The 22810-nt window shown below is 38.3% G+C and overlaps 1 protein-coding gene across 1 annotated transcript in view; it reads left to right on the top strand.

Annotated features, from left to right (window-relative positions):
* snrka (SNF related kinase a) overlaps window positions 1-22810 on the top strand; it is a 38689-nt gene that overhangs the window by 4000 nt on the left and 11879 nt on the right. The window contains exons 2-3 of the mRNA XM_043688703.2: window positions 6181-6904; window positions 22116-22257. Coding sequence (XP_043544638.2) covers window positions 6316-6904; window positions 22116-22257 — 731 coding nt within the window. The 5' untranslated portion in view covers window positions 6181-6315. The remainder of the gene's footprint in view (window positions 1-6180; window positions 6905-22115; window positions 22258-22810) is intronic.

Below are 22810 nucleotides of genomic sequence, written 5' to 3'. Positions count from 1 at the left end.
TCAGGCAGCATCCAAGGAACAGGAGAATCGACGTTTCGGGCATAAGCCCTTCTAAGGGCTTATGCCCGAAACGTTGATTCTCCTGTTCCTTGGATGCTGCCTGACCTGCTGCGCTTTTCCAGCAACACATTTTCAGCTCAAATATCTCACATAGCTTGGTGTCATTTGTCATTTAATGCTCTTGCACTTGGGATGTTTTACCACATTCAAGGTAAATGCGAAATGGCTGGTACACTACAGACTGGTTCAGAATATCCGTAAGAGTTTCTATTCTGATGAATTATCTGGATCCTCAACCAAGGAGTCAGTACTTGGGACCACTTACTGCCTTTTAGGCTTTTCAATTAATTCCTTGGGAAAATTACAAATGGGTGGGGATAATTGATGAAACTGGACAATCGTGCAGTGTATGATCAGATCGTATACTAGTATCCCAGTCATCCATTTTGTGTCCTTGATCCAAAACTCTGTCTTACTCACTCATTGCCATGTGCTTGCAGATCTATTATAACTAACAATCAAGTTATGCCTTGATTTTTAAAATTGTCATCCTTCTTTTCAGATTACTCTCTGGTCGTCTTCATATGTCTGTAAATTCTGATAGGCCTACAACTTTCAATATTTTTTGCATTCTTCAAGTTCTGATTTCTTGTATTTCCTAATTTGCATGTCATATTTCAAAAATATACTTTAAAATTTTTTTGAATATAGTTAATACAAAAGATCCTAAAACAAATCTGTGCAGTCTTTGCAGAGGAGGAAAAAAAACAACAAACTGAAATTAGACATTCGTCAGTGCTTCCATGCGTGCCTTCAGCTAAACCTGGCTTTTAGATTAAGGAGCCACATATCTCCATATGTTAATTTTGGTTGCTACTCAAATGTAGTAAATGCTTGTTAAGTTTACTATTACAAAACATAGTTGCAAACTTTAGAAAGTGCACAACTCTTAAATTAAACTAATTTGCATAATGGTTAGATCTCATGGAGTACAGTGAGAACTAGCCATTGGGATACAGAACTGGCTCAAAGGTAGAAGACAGGGTGGTGGTGGAGGTTTGTTTTTCAGACTGGAGGCCTGTGAACAGTGGAGTGCCACAAGGATCGGTGCTCGGTCCTTTTTTTTTTGTCATTTACATAAATGATTTGGATGCGAGCATAAGAGGTACAGTTTGTAAGTTTGCAGATGACACCAAAATTGGGGGTGTAGTTGACAACGAAGAGGGTTACCTCAGATTACAACAGGATCTGGGCCAGTGGGCTGAGAAGTGGCAGATGGAGTTTAATTCAGATAAATGCGAGGTGTTGCATTTTGGGAAAGCAAATCTTAGCAGGACTTATACACTTAATGGTAAAGTCCTAGGGAGTGTTGCTGAACAAAGAGACCTTGGAGTGCAGATTCGTAGTTCCTTGAAAATGGACTCGCAGGTAGATAGAACAGTGAAGAAGGCGTTTGGTATGCTTTCCTTTATTGGTCAGAGTATTGAGTACAGGGGTTGGGAGGTCATGTTGCAGCTGTACAGGACATTGGTTAGGCCACTGTTGGAATATTGCGTGCAATTCTGGTCTCCTTCCTATCGGAAAGATGTTGTGAAACTTGAATGGGTTCAGAAAAGATTTACAAGGATGTTGCCAGGGTTGGAGGATCTGAGCTACAGGGAGGGGCTGAACAGGCTGGAGCATCGTAGGCTGAGGGGTGACCTTATAGAGGTTTACAAAATTGAGGGCATGGATAGGATAAATAGACAAAGTCTTTTCCCTGGGGTCGGGGTGTCCTGAACTAGAGAGCATAGGTTTAGGGTGAGAGGGGAAAGATATAAAAGAGACCTAAGGGGCAACTTTTTCACGCAGAGGATGGTACGTGTATGGAATGAGCTGCCAGAGGATGTGGTGGAGGCTGGTACAATTGCAACATTTAATATGCGTTTGGATGGGTATATGAATAGGAAGGGTTTGGAGGGATATGGGCCGGGTGCTGGCAAGTGGGACTAGATTGGGTTGGGATATCTGGTTAGTATGGACGGGATGGACCGAAGGGTCTGTTTCCATGCTGTACATCGCTATGACTCTATAATCACATGTTTTTTTTCCCAGCATTGCTTGGAATTAACTGAAGTTAACAACTCAATTCTGAATCTTTTAAATTTGAGTAGTGGTAAACTTTATCACATATTATATCAGAATCATATTTATACATGTGAACTTATCACTTTTTTCATCTCCTTGTCAGCTGTTTTGCATCTGAAGTCACATGACACCAAGTTATAGTCTGACAGGCTTATTTGAAATGACAAGCTTTCAGAGTGCTGTTCGTTCGTCAGGTGAAGTGACATCCTGACAAAGGAGTGAAGGCTTGTGATTCCAAATAAACCTGTTGGACCATAACCTGGTATTGTGTGACATCTGATGTTGTCCACCCCAGTATAGCTGTATCGTGAGTTGCCTTGCTGTTATTTTGGGGTATGAGCTGCTTTTACTTTCAAAATTATCCCTAGCAGATGGATCAACTCTGCAAGAACTTAGTTCTGTTTTATCTTTCCTCATATTTGTGTTACATTAGAAAAAGTAATGAAAACATCTTGCCTATTCTAACTTTTTAATATCAAATATTCTGGTAACAATACAAAAGATTTTCCGTGAATTTTCACCATATCTAAAATAATTAGGTTTTGAAATATAAGATATACCAAATGGTTGTATACTGGAAAAAAAACTAAGCTGAATACATTGACAAAAGTTTGGGCAAGACATTTGATGGCATTAGATGATTCCAGTTGTTCTGTCTTTTACTGTAAATATTTTAAAACATTAATCCTATAAACCTTTAGAATCATAGAAACGTAACTGTTTATTAGTATCTTAAAGAAAAAGCAGTCAGTTATAGTAAAGCTTTATTTTTGCATGACAAGTAGTTTTTATTTGCATTACTCATCTTTGATTTAAAATCATAGATTATAATCTAGCTGTGTCATAAAGGAGTTTTACTTTTTTGATCTTAGTTATTTCCATACAATCAACATTAATCAATGTGCACAAACTATAAATTCATTAATATTTGGCATGAATATTTAAGCTGTCTTAGATTATCACTGACTGTAGTATGTTTTATACAGTTTGCAGAACCATTTGCCACTTACCTAATGTGAATAAGGTTATATTTGAAGGGAGTTTTTCCACCATTGAGTTATAGAGATGTACAGTGCGGAAATAGACCCTCCAGCCCAACTCATGCATGCTGACCAGATTTCCTAAATTAATCTAGTCCCATTTGCCAGCACTTGGACCATATCCCTCTAAATCCTTCCTATTCATATACCCATCCAGATGTCTTTTAAATATTGTAATTGTACCAGCCTCCTCCACTTCACTTGGCAGCTCATTCCATACAGAGAAGCTTCAGGCTAAAATTGTGAGAAAATGTTTAACTTTATTCTTTTAGGCATGGAAATGCCTTGTCTGAGATGATAAAATGACTTGCTTCTCAAAAGTTGGGGAATGTTGAGTGATGGTGATTTATGATTATTATGCAGATGAAGGACATGAACTGAAATGGATGAATGAGAATCCAACACGAAGGTCACTGAGACAAACCTGACAAAAACTTAAACATGCATATCTGGAAAGGTTTAAGAAATCTGTTTAAATTTCTTCCCACGTGAGCACACATTGCAACAATGCATGTTGACATCAAACAACAGTTCCATATTTATTGAACACCATGGACATAAAGCATTAATCTTAATTCTGACTTAATATCCACTGTATCAAATCTAACATAAAGTGGATTGCATATGTTTAAATTAAATTGTGCATTTATTTATGTATATATGTTTTGCTTAAAAACAATACAAGAAAGCAGGGGCATTATATTGTAAGAATGGTTTTTATTTGACCTTCAATTCAATATACAGAATATATTTAATTTGAATCCTTCTCGATATTTGTAACATTTTAGTGTTAGCTTATAGAACAAGTCTCATCAGTTCTACATTTATAAATGTCTAAACCCAGTGCTTAATTGGACAGTTTTCTTCTAAAGTATTTTCCAAACCTGTTCTGAAAGCTCTCTTACATCTGTTTCTCAGTTTAATTTTGGCGTCATAACATGTAAAATAATATAACAGTTTGCGGTGGTGATAATGTTGGCATATCCTGTTAATGGTATGCTGATTTGCTTTGGTGATTTTGCACTAGCCTGAAAAAGAGCTTTGGCATCTCTGTGTGAATCCTTTTTTTTTCTCTCATTCCCAATTTGACTTTTGTCCTCTTTAAATCTTTCAAGCCAGACAATACAGTTGCTATTTTAATTCTGTGACAAAAGTAAGAATTTTTTTGGAAATGGAACAAGTATTATATCAGGCTAATGATCTTCAGAGCTAACTGGTGCTTTTTACCTAGAAGATCTTGAAACTGCTCGATGCAGGTGGCTCTCCATTTTAAGTAAATTTCAGATAACTCCTGCAAGTTATTGAAAAATGATTTCAAAATTTATTTGATAATGAATTTGATATTTGAAGTCTTAGTTTGATTCAACTTTCGGAAAAATTTGATTAATTAACTTTTATACCAAAGACTGACTGACTTTGCTGGGTATATTAGTTTATTTTGATTTAAGCAATAATCTAATATGCAAATTTAAAATCGTAATTGATGACATTGACTGTAAAGGAAACCAAAAGGAAATGTGATGTGGAAAGAGTAGAACCATATGTACATGGTCATTTTATAGTGATTACTTTCTCTTGCTATATTCATTGGGGGTTTTAAAATATTTCCATGTCTTTTTGGTATCTGTTAATGCACCTGAATTTATTTTTACTTGCATGGCATTTTCTAAGTCTCTTATAGAGTTAAGTTGATAGGTCTAGAACATTGAGACATTACTAATGACGTCAACGTGATTTTGAAGGATTTAGTTAGCACATATACTGGTGACCTTTTATCAAGGTTCACGGTTTGTCACGTGGAATTGTGTTGCAAATCATACTATTTACATCTATGACCACTGTTTTTAAATTTCTTTTTAAATTGTTTGGTAGGTACCACGTGGTGAAAGTAGAAGTGCTAGTTTAGCCATAATTAAAAGCCCTGCATGCAGCTATGGTTCCTGTTTACAGGAAGGCTATGATGCACAGTGGAGATAAGATAGGGTGCACAGCAGATTTATGAGAATATTGCGAGGAAAGGAGAATTTTAATTAAAGTTTGGATACGTCAAGCTTGAATATGAAGAACCTATATCTTACAAGAATGAGGTCTGTAACTGGTGCCAAATATTTAAAGTAATTGACAGAAGGATTAGAGGGGAGGTGAGGAGAAATCTTTTCACACAGACTGTTTGGGTTCTGGAATTAACTCCTGCGTGAAAGAGTGTTGGAAGTTGGGACTTTCAACTTATTTGAAAAATACTTGAATATGTATTTGAAGTGCCATAACTCTCAAGGCAACGGACAGTTTTTGGTAATTGGATTAATTTGTCAGTTTTTTCTAACTACAGCAAATTGAATGGCTGTCTTTTTTGAACATTAAATTTTCAATATTTACAAAACTAGTTACCTGTAGTAAGTAATGTTTTGCTTCTTGATGTAGAGTGTGATTTTAAGAGATTAATGTTCAACGGTATTAAAGTATCTACAGGCTGAGTTGAAATCTATGCATGTGTTATTACCAGTGTCTGAGTGATGACTTAACCTTCAATCCTGGAGTTGCAGCATTTATAGAGGGAATTGTATGTTTGTCTTTTAATTTTTAATTTTCTCACTTTTTTGGCAAGGTTTTATGTTTTAGTTGCCTGCATACCCCAACATAGTCACGTTATTTAATAAACTTGCATGTGGTCTTTCTTTGTAGCCTAGTTTGTACTGCTAATGAGAGTCTAAATGAAATCTTAATCCAGTAACTGCCTTTCAAATCTAATCGTCTTTGATAGACTTATAAGTTGTAAATTATGAAATTCCATAAATTCTCTTGCTATCAAATATGTGACTATTTTAAGAAATAGTATGGCAAAGCATGCATTTATTTTTGCTGGAGGTACAGTAGCATAATTCATGCATTTTGTTGTCCCATTCTATTTTAATTCTGTAGATTAATGAATTGAAAATATTTTCCCTTGACTGACTTACACACAATGCTGTACTTTTTAAGTAAAGCTAATGTTTTCCTTTTGTTTATTTTACAGGGTTCATCATATTAAACACTGGGGAAAATGCATTCTTTGTCTGTGATGGAATTTTTGAAATAATTACATATTGGCACATTTTATCTGCTACTGGATATAAACATCTTCTGATCTGCTTCCAGTTTTGAAAGCAGCATGGCAGGATTTAAGCGTGGATATGATGGAAAAATTGCTGGGCTATATGATTTGGATAAAACACTGGGCAGGGGCCACTTTGCTGTTGTGAAACTTGCTCGCCATGTTTTCACTGGAGAAAAAGTAGCAGTGAAAGTCATTGATAAAACAAAACTGGACACAGTAGCTACAGGGCATTTGTTCCAGGAGGTGCGATGTATGAAACTTGTGCAACATCCCAACATTGTCCGTCTGTATGAAGTGATTGACACTCAAACAAAACTTTATCTCATTCTGGAATTGGGAGATGGAGGTGATATGTATGATTACATCATGAAACATGAAGACGGTCTTAGTGAAGATTTAGCAAAGAAGTACTTTGCACAGATAGTGCATGCAATATCATATTGCCATAAGCTACATGTTGTTCACAGAGACCTTAAGCCAGAAAATGTGGTTTTCTTTGAACAACAAGGAATTGTAAAACTTACAGATTTTGGGTTTAGCAACAAGTTTCAACCTGGAAAGAAGTTAACAACAAGCTGTGGGTCACTTGCGTATTCTGCCCCAGAGATTCTTCTCGGCGATGAGTACGATGCTCCTGCAGTAGGTATGTTCATGATAAATGAGACTTTTGAGATAAAGTAATCAAATTTCTTTTTTGGTTTTATAAATTGAATCGTATTTTTATGCTTAGATAACAATATAAAATTATTTATCTGTAAGAACCTATTAAACTGCTTCTAGTTTATTTTCTTGAATAGATATTGCACTGAAATATTTTAAAATTTGGCTCAGTTGTGTCTGCACATACAAAAATGGAAGGCAGACGAAAGATTCAATTGGTCCATTCAGTATTTCATGACACAATACAATTTTAAAAAAAGCTGTCTACTCTTGCATCCCCTGTTCCTTCTGAAAGGGAGAAAATACATGCCTTTGTAGGAAAAAATTTAAGCAAGCTCTGTTAGCCATGATAATTGACATCACTGATGCTGCTTTTACTATCTATCTAGTATGACTTGTAAGTTCCTTTCAGACTTGTAAGTTCTTTCCCATGGAGGATTTAGATTAGATTTAGATTACATTACAGTGTGGAAACAGGCCCTTCGGCCCAACAAGTCCACACCGACCCGCCGAAGCGCAACCCACCCATACCCCTACATTTACCCATTACCTAACACTATGGACAATTTAACATGGTCAATTCACCTGACCTGCATATCTTTGGACTGTGGGAGGAAACCGGAGCACCCGGAGGAAACCCACGCAGACACGGGGAGAATGTGCAAACTCCACACAGTCAGTCGCCTGAGGCGGGAATTGAACCCGGGTCTCGGGCGCTGTGAGGCAGCAGTGCTAACCACTGTGCACCGTGCTGCCCACGCCACCCAGTTGCTACTATAAAGCAAAAATTGTAACAAATCCACACTTGTTTAGATATGTGCTTTTGTAATTTATGGTGATATCCTTGGTCGTCATATTTCCGTCTAACACAAATTTTTTTCCTAAATTATTTTAACATTCTAACTCTAAACTGTAGCCCTAGCAATTTTTCGAAATAAGAAATCGTGAGTTCCCTGAGCCTAACCTGATAACTAAGCTTTTAAATAAATATTAATGGAAAGGTTGTCTTCTGGGACTTGTAGTGCACCTATTATCTCCTGCGATGTGACTAGTCCAGAACAGGGCATGGTATTCTAGGTCTAATCAGATGAAGCTGGAAATGTGTTGCTGGAAAAGCGCAGCAGGTCAGGCAGCATCCAAGGGGACCCCGTTCCTTGGATGCTGCCTGACCTGCTGCGCTTTTCCAGCAACACATTTTCAGCTCTGATCTCCAGCATCTGCAGCCCTTACTTTCTCTCTAATCAGATGAAGGTCTTGGACAAGAACTTGTAGCTCTAATTTTATATTACTTGTCCCAATGTGCTAGTCATTTTGTCAACGCCTAATCAACACCAGCTATATATTTATAACATTTCAAATAATTCTTCAGTTTAGTCTTGAGCAGCCAACTCGAATGGCATATACATACCCCAATAACCACTCAGTCCAATGTTCCACATGCAGTCATCTATCCTACACTAGACTCACTCCCACAATGTGTCCGGGTTTATTTTTGAACAGCTCGTTTGTCTGTTGCATATGTCTTTTGTGATCAGTACTTCCTCCCCCACCGTCCTCCTGCCTGAGAAACAGGCCTGATGAAGGAGCAACGCTCCAAAAGCTAGTGCTTCCAGCTAAACCTGTTTGGACTATAACCTGGTGTTGAGTGATTTTTAACCTTGAAAGCCAAAGTAGACTGTACTCAATGGGCATTTATGCTTTAAAAAAGTAATGTTCTAATTGTTGAAATGGTTCTTTGAAGCAAGGTTGGGATTCTATAATAACAATTGCTCTATATTTGATACAACATCTGTTTATTAATGTCTTCCACAACCTGTGTAAATGCATAAATATTTTGAACCTGTCAATAACATATTTAGGTACATGACTTAGAGCTAGTGTGCAAGTAGAATAAGTAAAGGCTCATGGAATGTTGGCTGGTAGCTCAAGGGCTTTGGAGTGGAGAAGAGAGTAACTTTATTATTCGAATTGTAAAGTCATTGTCTGGCACTATCTGAAGAATTGTGAACAGGTTTGGGCACTGCACCTTACCTTGAACGAGCATGGTATAGATTTAGCAGAATATATTAGAAAGTCAAGTAATCATTTGTTTAAGGTATTTAAACTGATTAAGGGGCACAGACTTGCTCTGCTATCTGCAGAATTCAAAGCTAGGCAACATAATCTTAGTATTAGAACCAAGCCATTCCAAAGCGAAGCATTTTTTCAGACGAAGGGTAATGGAATTCTGGAGCTGCCCATCAAATGTTTTAGATGCTGGCTCGCTTGAAATTTTGCAGTTTTATATTAAATAATGTTATTAGGGACATAACGCTTGTAATCTCATTTAGATGTTGAAACAGCTTCAAAGAACTGAATGGTATATTGGTTTCTATGATAATGGAACTAAAGAGCTCTGGTCTGGTCTTGTATTTTCTTGCCAGGATTATACTGAAGTAGAGGGTGATTTATTGCGAGGACAGTGAGGCTCAATACTGTTGAGTGTGGTTTAGTGTTGGAAAGAGTAAATATTTTACTGTTATGAGTATTAGATACTGGTGCAAAAAGACGTTATGTGCTGAGCAACAGCTGCAGGGTTGCTTTCACAAATGGAGTGCCAAAGGCATGGCACTTAAAATGCAGCTGTAAGTGAATTGGAGAGCGTTTGCCTGGAATGTGAAACCAGTGCACATCTCATTTTATGGAAAAATATTAGGATTTCCTCATTAGTGATCCAAATATATAAGCACTCTGGATGAACAAAGATGGCACATCTGCACGTTTATAGTTAACCCCAATGTAACTGATAACAGAAACAGGCATAGGAAGCTCATCTGTGCTATGGTATGAGCTAACTTGGTTAGCACTGTAACCAAAGTAATTTTGTGTTATGTTGAGTGTGATGACCTTTTATAGAACCACCTTTTGGTATATAGGTCATTCTATGAACCTTGCATTTGTTTAACTCTGACTTTTTTCCTTGTGCCAACTTTTTCAACCTTTTTTCTTTGCAAGTAAAAGATATCTTATAAAAATTCCAATGTTTTTCTTTTTGTTGGGTTAACCTATTATAATTGATTATAAATACAACCATAGATTGTCCTGAACAGATATATAGAAACTAAGTATTTACAGTTTAGCAATATAGCATTGAGTATGATAGGATGCAATAAAAGGGATATATTGTGAAGAAAGAGGCATGTTGGTAAATTTGTTTTCATTAGTAAGAAAATTAAGGTCCGTCACTGAAATCTTTGAAATGCAGATACGTTGAGATTGTAGAGATAAGCAGGGCATTTGACAGAGATTGAGTACAAATTAAAGTCTGAAGTTTAAAATTGGCTATCCTCCAATTAGATTCCCTGCAATACGGAAACAGGCACTTTGGCCCAACAGGTCCACACCAACCCTCTGAAGAGTAACCCACCCAGACCCAGTCCCCTATCCTATATTTACCCCTGGCTAAGCCACCTAACACTATGGGCAATTTAGCATGGCCAATTCACCTGATCTGCACATATTTGGAATGTGGGAGGAAACCGGAGCACCCGGAGGAAACCCACGCAGATACGAGGAGAATATGCAAACTCCACACAGACAGTTGCTTGAGGCAGGAATCAAACCAGGGTCCCTGATGCTGTGAGGCAGCAGTGCTAACCACTGACCCACTGTGCCGCCCAATTCATGTAGAATCTTGTGAGGAGAGATCTGATAGATTAGGCCATGTGTGAAGCAGACTTCTAGTGGAAACAATAATTGCTTTGACAATTTCTTCAGAAAAGAAACATACCTAATTGGAAATTTATATGATCACATGCAGCAGATCAAATTAAATCGGTTATTGGATACTCATAGGCTCAGTTTGGAAGAGAGCTATGTCTGACACCCAGTGTTGTTTTTTTTAAAACCCTTGGTCACCTTGCTCCTCTAAAATTGGGTAATTTCAGGACCCAAAGACTGCTTAAAAGCTATCCAGCGAATCTCTTTATTCAGATTTCTGTAAGTGGGTCTTTTGAGCAAATAAACCACCTTTCCTCAACCCAAGTATCCTGCAAACATTTCTTGATTGGGCAGTCAAGCTTAGGTCCATCCACTCATAATTATTTGTTGTTATATCAGTGCTAACTTTTCATAATGTGCCTAAAATTATTTTACAACTTAGTAATATGTTATCTACATCTGTCCCCTTCATCCTTTCCCTGCTGACTAGATAAGTCGTTGAAACACAGATGCTTGGAATCTCTTGCATCTTGCCTTTCTTTAATCATGACCCACTCACTGTTTGTGACAGTGCAGATTTACTTAATTGTGAAGTAGAACATTTGATCATACTCCGCGAATATTCAAACATATTCAGCTCTTGCATTGCCTTCAGAATTAAAAATCGTGAATTAAGTACCCTGCTGTGAGTCTGATATCGGCTGGAAGGGAGGGACTGTTGCACATGAGTTTTATCTCAATCCAGCTGTCTGCTGAGAGTGAATGCTTGTTAAAAGCAACTATCAAAAGCTAATAAGCCTTAAGAGCTTTTTGTTGATTACTTCTAATTTCCGACCTCAGTTTCTTTGCAGCTTTTTTGAGATTGTGCTGACTTGTACAACTATTCTGTTACAAATGTGCAACTAAATTTAATTGTGCAATAACTTTTTAAAGGCAGTTTTTGTTTTTCTTAGCAATTTCTGTTGGACAATATTAGTTATCTAGATATAGGAATAGCTATAGCAAGTGTATTTGTGTTTGTACGTATTTAATATATTTTCTCTCCATAACCAAAAAAGTAAAACACCCACAAAGATTAAATAATACTTTTTTTTTATTTTTTGTCTTACCATTTATCAATGTGCAAAAGATTTAAATGTTCATGTGGATATCCTGTAAATGTGTACTGAAATTGCATACCCAACAATGGTGTTTATTGCACCTATTTATTTAAACTAACTCATGGTCGACCACATTTTAATTTTGAGTTAGTCACACTTAGCTAGTGTGTTTTACGTATTTTAGCTGTTATTTACTCACAAAAACTATAGTATTGTGCTTTTAAGTGAACTTCACAGACTCTCAGAATAGTGGCTCTGAGCATTGTAACTTAGCACCAATTAATATTAATGCTCCATGGTATCAGCAAATGAAGCCTTGAATACTTTAACCTGCGTCCACCACAACCACAACTACTCACTGTATTGAAAAACTTTCTTCTTGCACTTTTTACAAAAAGATTTAAAACTGTTCTTTGGCTCTTGATTCTTTTTCTGTTTGAGAGCAATTTTGCCCTACCTGTTCTGTCTAGATCCCTCATTATTTTGAAAACTTGTAGTCAATATCTCTTGGCCTTCTCTCCAAGAAAAACTGTCAAACATCTCCAATCTCTTTCCTTTATAACTGATTCCAGGGATGAGAAATTTCATTCTCTTAAATCTCCTCTGAGCACTGTCATATGCATTTCTATCCTTGCAGAACTGTACACCATTTTCCACTTGAGAACTCACTAGTGCTTCTCTAAGTTCATCATGCCTTCCCTGCTCTTGTAATCTGTGACCCTATTTATGAAGCCTAGAATAGTGTATTCTTTGTGCAAAGCTTCACCTGCTAGTACTATCATCTTTAAGCAGTTAACTGGATTCTACTTCTGTAGGCTAGCAGCAGGACCTTTGTATATCCAGTGTCTTTGGTCCTACACACTTTTAAGACTTAGGAACAGAATTGGGCCATTTGGCCCATCGAGTCTGCTCTGCCATTTGATCGTTTGCTTGTATGTTTCTCAACTTCATTTCCTAATCTTGTCCTTCTAACCTATTGATCCCCTTTCTAATCCAGAATCTATCTATCTCTGTCTTAAATACGCTCAGTGACTTGGTGTTCACAGCCTTCTGTGGTATTGAAATCCATTGAAAAACCACCAGGGTGGCTGAAGAAGTTCCTCCTCGTCTCTATTCTGAAGAGTCGTCCGGGGCTGTGCTCTCTGGTTCTAGTCTCTCATATTAGTGGAAACATCTTCTCCATGTCTGCTATAACCAGGCTCTTAGTATTTTGTAGGTTTCACTGAGATCTCCCCTCCTTAACTCCAAGTACCCAGAGTCCTCAGTCACTCCTCATATGACAAGTCCCTCATTTAGTGGGTCATTCCTGTGACTCTTCTGAGCCCTTTCAAAGACCAGCACATCCATCCTTTAAATATAGGGCCCAGAACTGTTCACAATGTTGCAAATGTCTGACCAGTGCCTTATACAGCCTCAGCAGTGCATCTCTGCTGTTGTATTCTAGCCCTCTCAAAACAAACACTAACATTGCATTTTGCCTTCCTAACAGTCAACTGATCCTGCATGTTAATGTTAAGGGAATCCTGAACTTGGACTCTCGAGTCCCCTTGTACATCAGATATCCAAAGCTTCTCCCATTTAAAGGATAGTCTAAGCCTCTTCTTCCTACAAAAGTTCAGCACATCTCACTTTCCCACATTGTATTCCATCTGCATCATCTTTACCCACTCTCCTAGCCTATCCAAGTCCTCTGCAGCCTCCCGGTCTCATCAACATTACCCATCCCTTTGCTTAGCTTTATTTCATCTGCAAACTTAGCAACAATGCCAGATCCTTGACACATATTGGGTTGGGATATCTGGTCGGCATGGACGAGTTGGACCGAAGGGTCTATTTCCATGCTGTACATCTGTGACTCTATAATATGAATAGTTATGGTTATAACACTGACCCTGTGATTCTCCACTAGGTACTGGCTGCCATCCTGAAAAGACTCTTATCAACAGTCGGGTCCATCTGTGAACCAGACAACCCTCTAACCATGCCAGTACTTTGCCCCTAACACCATGGGTTCTTTTTATTAAGAATAGTACACTTTATTTATACTGTTTCTCCTTGTTCTTTTTACCAAAGTGCATTACATTGTACTTCCCCACAGCGAACTCAGTCAACCACCTATCTAACCATTCCTCCAGCATGTCAACTTTATGAAGTGAATTTCTGAATTTGGCTAGAATGAAGTGCACTGTTTTGTTACCTGGTTGGTTCCATTTCTTCAGTGAATAGTTACAACAAATTGAAAGATTGCATGTCTAATCACAAAAATAGATCATATCGCGTTGTTATATGTGAGCAGTTGCTGTGCTCAAATTGGCTGCTTTGTTTCTTAGAACTGCATTTTAAAAGTACTTTGTTAACTGTGAAATACTTAGGGACATATTGTCATGGAAGGCGCAATCGTTTTGCAAGTCATTCTGCTAAATTAACTCAGCCAGTGCCACAATTGGGTACTAAAAGTTAAAGGTAAATTTTTTTCTGATCGCAATAAGTTTATACTTGGTAGTGCATGCTCATGATTCTGTTTAGAACCCCATTTACCTCCACTGTTCTTCACTGTCAGAACTGCCTATCATCAGTCATTAAAAATGCATTTGATGGAACATTGCATCAATGTTCAGCGCTGACAAAAAGGGAGGAAGATGCAGGTTGGATATCATAAACAACCTTCACTATTCATCGGAGATCTCCAGTGTCTAGTATGAGTGAATTTGCTTGTGTGCAACTGCTGCCACCACCTGAAGTCAGTTCTGCAATGTATAACTTCTAATTTCCTCTTGCAAAATATCTCTTGAGGTATTTTTACAGGTGTGGTTGGAATGTTGCATAGGTATGTTTCTTTTGGTGTGTTAACTACAATAAGTGTGAGTAAGTTCTTGGCTGGAAGACTGTTCAAACTTGTTAAAATGCTATGGATGTTTCTGACTATATGCTTGAAGGAAAGCAAATTGAATATGACCAACATAACTAGTTATCCTACATTCTGAAGCCAATGACCATGTGGAAAAATTAATTGATTTCTCATTTTGGTATACAATGCTCTTTTTTTTTAAAATGTCAGATGCATTAGTGACTAGCTTAAACAGTTGTCAACGTTAAGCAGTTTAAAGTCAGTTCTAACAGAAGTGAAATTCCTCTCTCGCTCACTCTGTTGCTGTTCTGTCTCTGTCTATCCTCTTTCTCCTACCCCAAACTTTTGTGACCCCTCAGTGAGAGGGGAAAGGGCGTAGACAGTGTCGAGTCAGATTTTTACCAATGTACAGTTTTACCGCAGCATGGATGAGGCCTCAAGGCTTGGCCTGTTTGGCCACACCTACCATAGATATGAGATGGAGGAGTGTGTATATGTAATTATGAAGACAAAGAAGTAAGATTAATATTTAGATATCAGAAATGCTGATGTTTGTATTCCTGTCACTTTAAGTGTAATGGTTAATTTATCATACTGCCCTTTAAAAGGAGTATTTGTATTTTGGAAAATATAGGAAACAATCCATTTTGGGTTTCAAAGGAAATGGATAAAGAAAGTTTTGAAGGAGCGCTAGGGCAGAATGTCTAACTTAAAGCACATCAGTTGCTTGACATCTTTGTGTCAAGGAGAATGGTGTCAAAATAATGAACCAATAATGATCTGATATAAATTCAAATCTTATCATGTCAACTGCAACATTTAAGTTCTATTCATTTGGAATTATAAAAAGTCTGCTGTCATTAAACCTGGTCTTGCCTATATGTGACTGCAAACCCACAGCGATGTGGCTGACTCTTAACTGACCTACAAATATACCCTGCAAGCCACTTGGTTGTGTAAGGACGGGTAATAAATTCTGATTTTTGTCAGCAATATGCATATCCAGTTAATGAAACAAAAATTGTTGGGAATGGTCAGCAGGTGTGGCAGCATTTGTGGAAAGAAATCAGTTAATGTTTCAGGTCAACTGACTCTTCCTCAAAACTGGTGAATGATTTTTTTGTCCAACAAAAAACCTAGTGTCTACTTTTTTTGCATTTTGTGGGATTCATTTTTGACTTTAAGGAGTGTAAAATGTTAATGTTGTTCAGTTACGGTGCTATTCTCCAAAGCAAATTGCAAGATTACTCCCACCTTGTAAATAACCTAGATTACTCCAGGAGGAAAGAGGTGTTTCTGAGCATGTGGATTTCTGAAAGTGTAGCCTGTGGGAATAGTGAAACCTCTATGCAAATCCCTTTTGAGTTATTTTGAGTGTATGTTGCAAAGGTTTCAGCAGTATAAGACGTCCTTAAACCTACTTGATTTTCCTTAATACAGTCTGTTCTGCTATAATACGTTCTCGTGCGATCTCATGTGACAGAAAATCGTGCAATGGAAATAATGGGGTCTATAGGAAAAACAGGGTTAGGGGTGAATCACCAAAAATTCCATTTAAAAATTAAAACAAAAATATTAGTTAGCCTAACACAAATGATAGCACAGTCTTAAGTAAATGTTAAAATCATACTTTAATGAACTAATACAATGCATTTTAAAACTTTTAAGGAGTTTGAGTTTGCTGAGTTACAATACTGTGTTAAGACGGGCTGTGGGTCATCATCAGCATCATCATTACTTTCAGGTGCAGGCTTACGATGAAAGAAAATATTTAATCAGAAGTGGGTGGCTATGGTTCATTGACCTCCGACTGTTTCTTGGGGGTTGGCTTAAAAAATCTAGTTTTTGCTGTTTTGCCATCTTTCTTCTTCCATGAAGAAGCTGTTCTTAGGGTGTCAGATAAGACTTTATGCCACAATCTGCTATTCTGCTGCGTTCTGCATTGTAGTCATTTTCTTCTAAGAGCTGCGACTGCTTCTCAACTTCCCTCAGGATAGAAGACAAAAGAAGTGGAAAGTTGTTATAGATCAGTCTCCACTTTTTCAAATCCAACTTGCTTTGCAAGAGCAAGACATTGTTCTTTGATTGCTGGAAGCACCTCTGACTGTTCAATGCCTTTAAAATCATGAAGAAAATCTGGGTGAGGCTTCAGCAAAATTGCATGCAAGCAGTCCTTACTGACATCACCCCAGACCCCCACAATTATGTCAGCTCTTCCAAAATTGAAGAACATTGTCTGGAATTATCCCACTCAGAAGCTGCAATGAACTGCTAAAATGTGCACTGTAAATAATAAACTTTAAAAGCTGCTATTGTACCCTGGTACATGGATTGAATGAGAGGTTGTGTTTGGAGATAGAAATAGCACTTTGGTGTTTTCAGAAAGCTCACCAGTGGTGGGAGGATGGCTTGGTGAATTGTCCAGATTGAGGAGAATCTTGAAATCTGAATATTTTCTCCTGCAGTAAGTTCCAAATACATCCTCAAACATCAACAATAGAAAAAATTTGCCCAGTCATCCAACCTCTTTTGCTTGACCTGAAGTAAACACCTGGCATGGACTTGAGGTAACCGGTGATGGATTCGCATAATAGCCAAATCCTGTTGACGAAATGAGCATTATAGGAAAAGGACTTGTACAAACATATAACTTTTATAACTGAATCTTTTATTCATCTTCTTTCTTTATTTTATTGTCAAAGATAGTTCCAAAGGGGGAAAAAAGGGAAAATCCCAACAAACTATCTTTTTGCCCAAATAAAGATTTTGAAATATTTAATTCCTCTCCAAATTGGAAAAGACCATGAATGCTTGGATAATTGAAAATTATGCCAGTTCCAATATCTTGATTGTAAGGAGGACATTGTAGCAGTCAAGCGAAAGCACCTGTGATAAAGGGAATAAGGATTGAATTATACTGTGATGGCTATGTAGTGTTCCTCCACTGTAGAGGTTTTTTTTATTATGTTATAAAGACTGCTTCTTGACTTTATCTGGGAACGCTGCAGTCTCAGCTTCCACACAAGCAAATCGGATTATTTAAATACATAATCTATGCTTGTATCTCAGAGCCATGAAATAAAAGATTTCTACCAAATTTCTTTCCATTTTGACTTCTTTAACCTTTCATCTACCTTCCCTACCTGCTAGGCTTTTAAAAGCCTTTCCACTGTCCAGATTGCAATAATGTTTATGTTACTAAACATTGTTCTATTAAAGTTTGTGCGAAGATTTGTAGCTCGGGTGCTCGTTGTTGTGGTTCTGTTCGCCGAGCCGAAAGTTTTTGTTGCAAACATTTCGTCCCCTGGCTAGGCGACATCATCAGTGCTTGGGAGCCTCCTGCGAAGTGCTTCTTTGATGTTTCCTCCGGTGTTTATAGTGGTCTGTCCCTGCCGCTTCCGGTTGTCAGTTTCAGCTGTCCGCTGTAGTGGTTGGTATATTGGGTCCAGGTCGATGTGTTTGTTGATGGAGTTTGTGGATGAATGCCATGCCTCTAGGAATTCCCTGGCTGTTCTCTGTCTGGCTTGCCCTATGATAGCAGTGTTGTCCCAGTCGAATTCATGTTGCTTGTTGTCTGCGTGTGTGGCAACTAAGGAGAGCTGGTCGTGTCGTTTCACATTAAAATAGAAAATTCAGGCTGCTAAACTGATTAACCAGTTAACAATTAACATAACTCTCCAACTATTTTTTTAAAACCCTCCATCTTTGTTTAGTCCTATTATAGGATTACGGTCTGAAAATGGATATGTGCTAGAAGTATTAACCTGTTTCTCTTCATTTGCAGCTGCTAATAGGCTTGTGTAATTCCTGCATTTTCAGTTTTTAAACCTGAGTGTTTTAGATTTGGCATTAACACATCTGAATTAGAATTCAAACCTAATAAAATGTCTTTATTAGTTTTACTCTATACTATGTTCCAATCCTTATTGTTTTTTTTTTCATAATCTGCTGAAAAAAATGAGCTGAAAACTTGCGTTTTTATAATGCCTCAGGGTTTCTCAAAGTTTTGCAGTCACTGAGATACCTTTTTTGAAATGTAGTTGCTGTGGTTATGTATGAAAATGTGGCAACCAATTCGCACATAGATTCTACAAATATCAGTTTCAATTCAGGGCGATGATATTGGCAAGTGCACCAAGGAGAACCTATTTACTTTTTGACTATTCCATGAATGGTTTGCATCTCCTTGAGAGGACTGCTGTTTCAAACACTGGACTGTGATAAATGTTATAGTCTGCCAAAGTTGCATAATGTTTTGGAAGGAATGAGAATTACAGCTGTCCTCAGGACAAAGGATGACTTGCTTCCACTTCAGTTCTGAAGAAGGTTGACTAGGCCTAAAACATTAACTCTCCATAGATGCTACTCTCCATAGATGCTACCATCCATGCTGAGCTTTTCCAGCAATTTCTGATTTTATTTCTGATTTTCAGCATCTGTAGTTCTTTTGCTTTTTTGCTCCCACTGCATTTGATTTTGAAATGGCTGATAAATTCAACATGGAATTAAGATGAGATGAGGAGAAAACTCTTCATTTTAGTGTTAACGAATTTTTGGAATTTCCTAACCCTAACCCTAACTCGAACTCTAAACACAGATGTCCAGTTGATGATTGCTTCCCAAGCACCATTTTGAGGTTTGAAAATTGCCATGGCATCTTAGTGAGAATTACAAGAGCAGCAGCCTATTAAAGGGAGCACAATTGTGATGGCTGGGTCAGAGAGCAGTGGTGGCTGTTGTTCCCTCAGAGCTAAGCAATTGTAAAATTTCATGTCCAGACTTCCACTTTGGCAAGCCCTGCAATGGAGTACTTGACTCTCAGGGAACTGAGAGGTATGGAGATAGTTAAAGGAGAGGATTTTGAGATGGAAGATTGACATGATTGTACTGAGTGAGAGAGAAGGCTTAATGCGCTAAATGCCCTGCACTATGTTTTTGAGCTTTATATCTGGTAGGTTTTGCTTTGCAATGAAGTCAATAGGAAATAATTGTACTGAGGGATGGAGTGATGGTCGGCAGAGATGTAAAATGGAAAGCTGATATGATCACAGCTTCCTGCTGGGTGGATCGCGTTAATATTGTTGCAATGGGTTTGTTAAATAACAGCCTTCATTTATGAAGGGCTTTGTCTTTGCAACATCCCAGAGTTATAGAGTCATAGAGATGTACAGCATGGAAACAGACCCTTCGGTCCAACCCGTCCATGCCGACCAGATATTCCATCCCAATCTAGTCCCACTTGCCAGCACCCAGCCCATATCCTTCCAAATCCTTCCAAACCCTTCCTATTCATGTACCCATCCAAATGCCTCTTAAATGTTGCAATTGTACCAGCCTCCATCACATCCTCTGGCAGCTCATTCCGTACACGTACCACCCTCTGCGTGAAAAAGTTGCCCCTTAGGTCTCTCTCATATCTTCCCCCTCTCACCCTAAACCTATTCCCTCTCGTTCGGGACACCCCGACCCCAGGGAAAAGACTTTGTCTATTTACCCTATCCATGCCCCTCATAATTTTGTAAACCCCTATAAGGTCACCCTTCAGCCTATGATACTCCAGCCTGTTCAGCCTCTCCCTGTAGCTCAGATCCTCCAACCCTGGCAATGTCCTTGTAAATCTTTTCTGAACCCTTTCAAGTTTCACAACATCTTTCTGAGAGGAAGCAGACCAGAATTGCATGCAATATTCCAACAGTGGCCTAACCAATGTCCTGTACAGCCGCAACATGATCTCCCAACTCCTGAATTCAATACTCAGACCAATAATGGAAAGCATACCAAATGCCGCCTTCACTATCCTACCTACCTGCGACTTCACTTTCAAGGAACTACGAACCTGCACTCCAAGGTCTCTTTGTTCAGCAACACTCCCTAGGACTTTACCATTAAGTGTATAAGTCCTGCTAATATTTGCTTTCCCAAAATGCAGCACCTCGCATTTATCTGAATTAAACTCCATCTGCCACTTCTCAGCCCATTGGCCCATCTGGTCCAGATCCTGTTGTAATCTGAGGTAACCCTCTTCGTTGTCCACTACACCTCCAATTTTGGTGTCATCTGCAAACTTACAAACTGTACCTCTTATGCTCGTATCCAAATCATTTATGTAAATGGCAAAAAATAGAGGGCCCAGCACCAATCCTTGTGGCACTCCACTGTTCACAGGCCTCCAGTCTGAAAAACAACCCTCCACCACCATCTGCAGTTTTTGATATTTCTAAGTGATGTAAAAGAATTTAATAACAGCATTGTGCATTTATAAAGGTCTTCTACCTTTGAGCCAGTTCTGTATCCAAATGGCTAGTTCTCCCTGTATTCCATGAGACCTTAACCTTGTTAACCAGTCTCCCATGGGAAACCTTGTTGAACGCCTTACTGAAGTCCATATAGATCACATCTACTGCTCTGCCCTCATCAATCCTCTTTGTTACTTCTTCAAAAAACTCAATCAAGTTTGTGAGACATGATTTCACACGCACGAAGCCATGTTGACTATCCCTAATGAATCCTTGCCTTTCCAAATACATGTACATCCTGTCCCTCCGGATTCCCTCCAACAACTTGCCCACCACTGAGGTCAGGCTCACCGGTCTATTGTTCCGTGGCTTGTCCTTGCCACTTTTTTCTTAAACAGTGGCACCACGTTTGCCAACCTTCAGTCTTCCAGCACCTCACCTGTGACTATCGATGAGACAAATATCTCAGCAAGAGGCCCAGCAATCACTTCTCTAGCTTCCCACAGAGCTCTCTGGTTCACCTGATCAGGTCCTGGGGATTTATCCACTTTTAACTGTTTCAAGACATCCAGCACTTCCTCTGTAATCTGGACATTTAGAATTACCATGTTGGTTTCAGTTCTTTCATATGTAAACCTCAAACGTTTTTTTAAAAAGTTACATTCGCAAGTGAACTTTAACAATAGAGGTGCCATGTTGTCTCAGATAATGCATTGAAGGTGTGAAGGGCCTAAAAGATGAGAGACTTAACAAACAAGGTCTTTTTCAATGTACAATAGCGCCTCGATTTACGAACTTAATCCGTTCCAGGACCCAGTTCGCGAACCAAAAAGTTCACAAACTGAATCAATTTTTCCCATTGTTCGGATAGCGTTCACAGCGCATGCGCCAAAGACTAATTGCGCACGCTCCAAAGACTAATTGCGCACGCTGCAAAGACAAACTGCTCGTGCCTTCATTCGTATGTTGAATTTTGTATGTATGTTGAAGGAAAATTTTATGTACAATGCTGTTTGTAAACCGATTTGTTCGAGAACGGGGTCATTCGTATGTCGAGGCGCTACTGTATAATTTCAGTTGCATTACACTGTAAACGTTTGCTCTAAATTCCGAGTCTTGCAATCTTCTACTCCACAACCACCTGATGAAAGTGCAGTGCTCAAAGCTAGTGCTTCCAAATAAATCTGTTGGACTATAACCTGGTGTTGTGATTTTTAACACTCCAGTCCAACACTGCCACCTCCAAATTGTAACAACTTGATTATTCTGTTTTAATAGTTTCTGCATCCATCCCCATCTCTCTCTTTTCAGATATCTGGAGCCTGGGAGTTATACTTTTCATGTTGGTATGTGGCCAACCTCCATTTCAAGAGGCAAATGACAGTGAGACACTTACCATGATTATGGACTGCAAATATACAGTACCATCCCATATATCCAAAGAATGCAAGGAGTAAGTGGAACTAGCATTTTTTAATCAGGGCTTTGTTTTCATATTTGTTGTTTCTGCAGTTTTTGATATTTCTAAGTGATGTAAAAGAATTTAATAACATCATTGTGCATTTATAACAGCTGCATTTTACATCGAAGTATAATGTATGAATTTCCAAGTTTGGCATTTCCACAAAATAAGGCTATTGTGCCAACTGGACACAATTCATAATATCTCTTGATATCCTACTGCTGCATAGAATCTTGGATTTATAGGCAAGTCTAGACAAATCTGTCCATTTTTATATCACATTTGTAAGCTTCTAATATCTAAAGTGGGCAGACATTCCAAGTTTGAACTGAAGATTAATTTTGATTATCTTTGGAATGAAAATGTGAGCTATTAGTCATACATTTGGTTGTGGTTGTTGGTCAGTCATTTTGGCTCCAGGATATCTCTGTAGGAGTTTCTCAGGGTAGTACCCTAAGCCCAACCATCTTCAGCTGCTACATCAGTGACCTTCTCTCCATAATAAGGTCAGAAGTAGGAATGTTTGCCGATTGTGCAATATTCA

The sequence above is a fragment of the Chiloscyllium plagiosum genome, unplaced genomic scaffold, assembly GCF_037043375.1.
Source record: "Chiloscyllium plagiosum isolate Xiang-an unplaced genomic scaffold, Cpla_swu_hap1 HiC_scaffold_4, whole genome shotgun sequence".
NCBI lineage: Eukaryota > Metazoa > Chordata > Chondrichthyes > Orectolobiformes > Hemiscylliidae > Chiloscyllium > Chiloscyllium plagiosum.
Note: the sequence above shows the minus strand (reverse complement) of the source record. Positions and strands in the feature narration are given on the sequence as shown.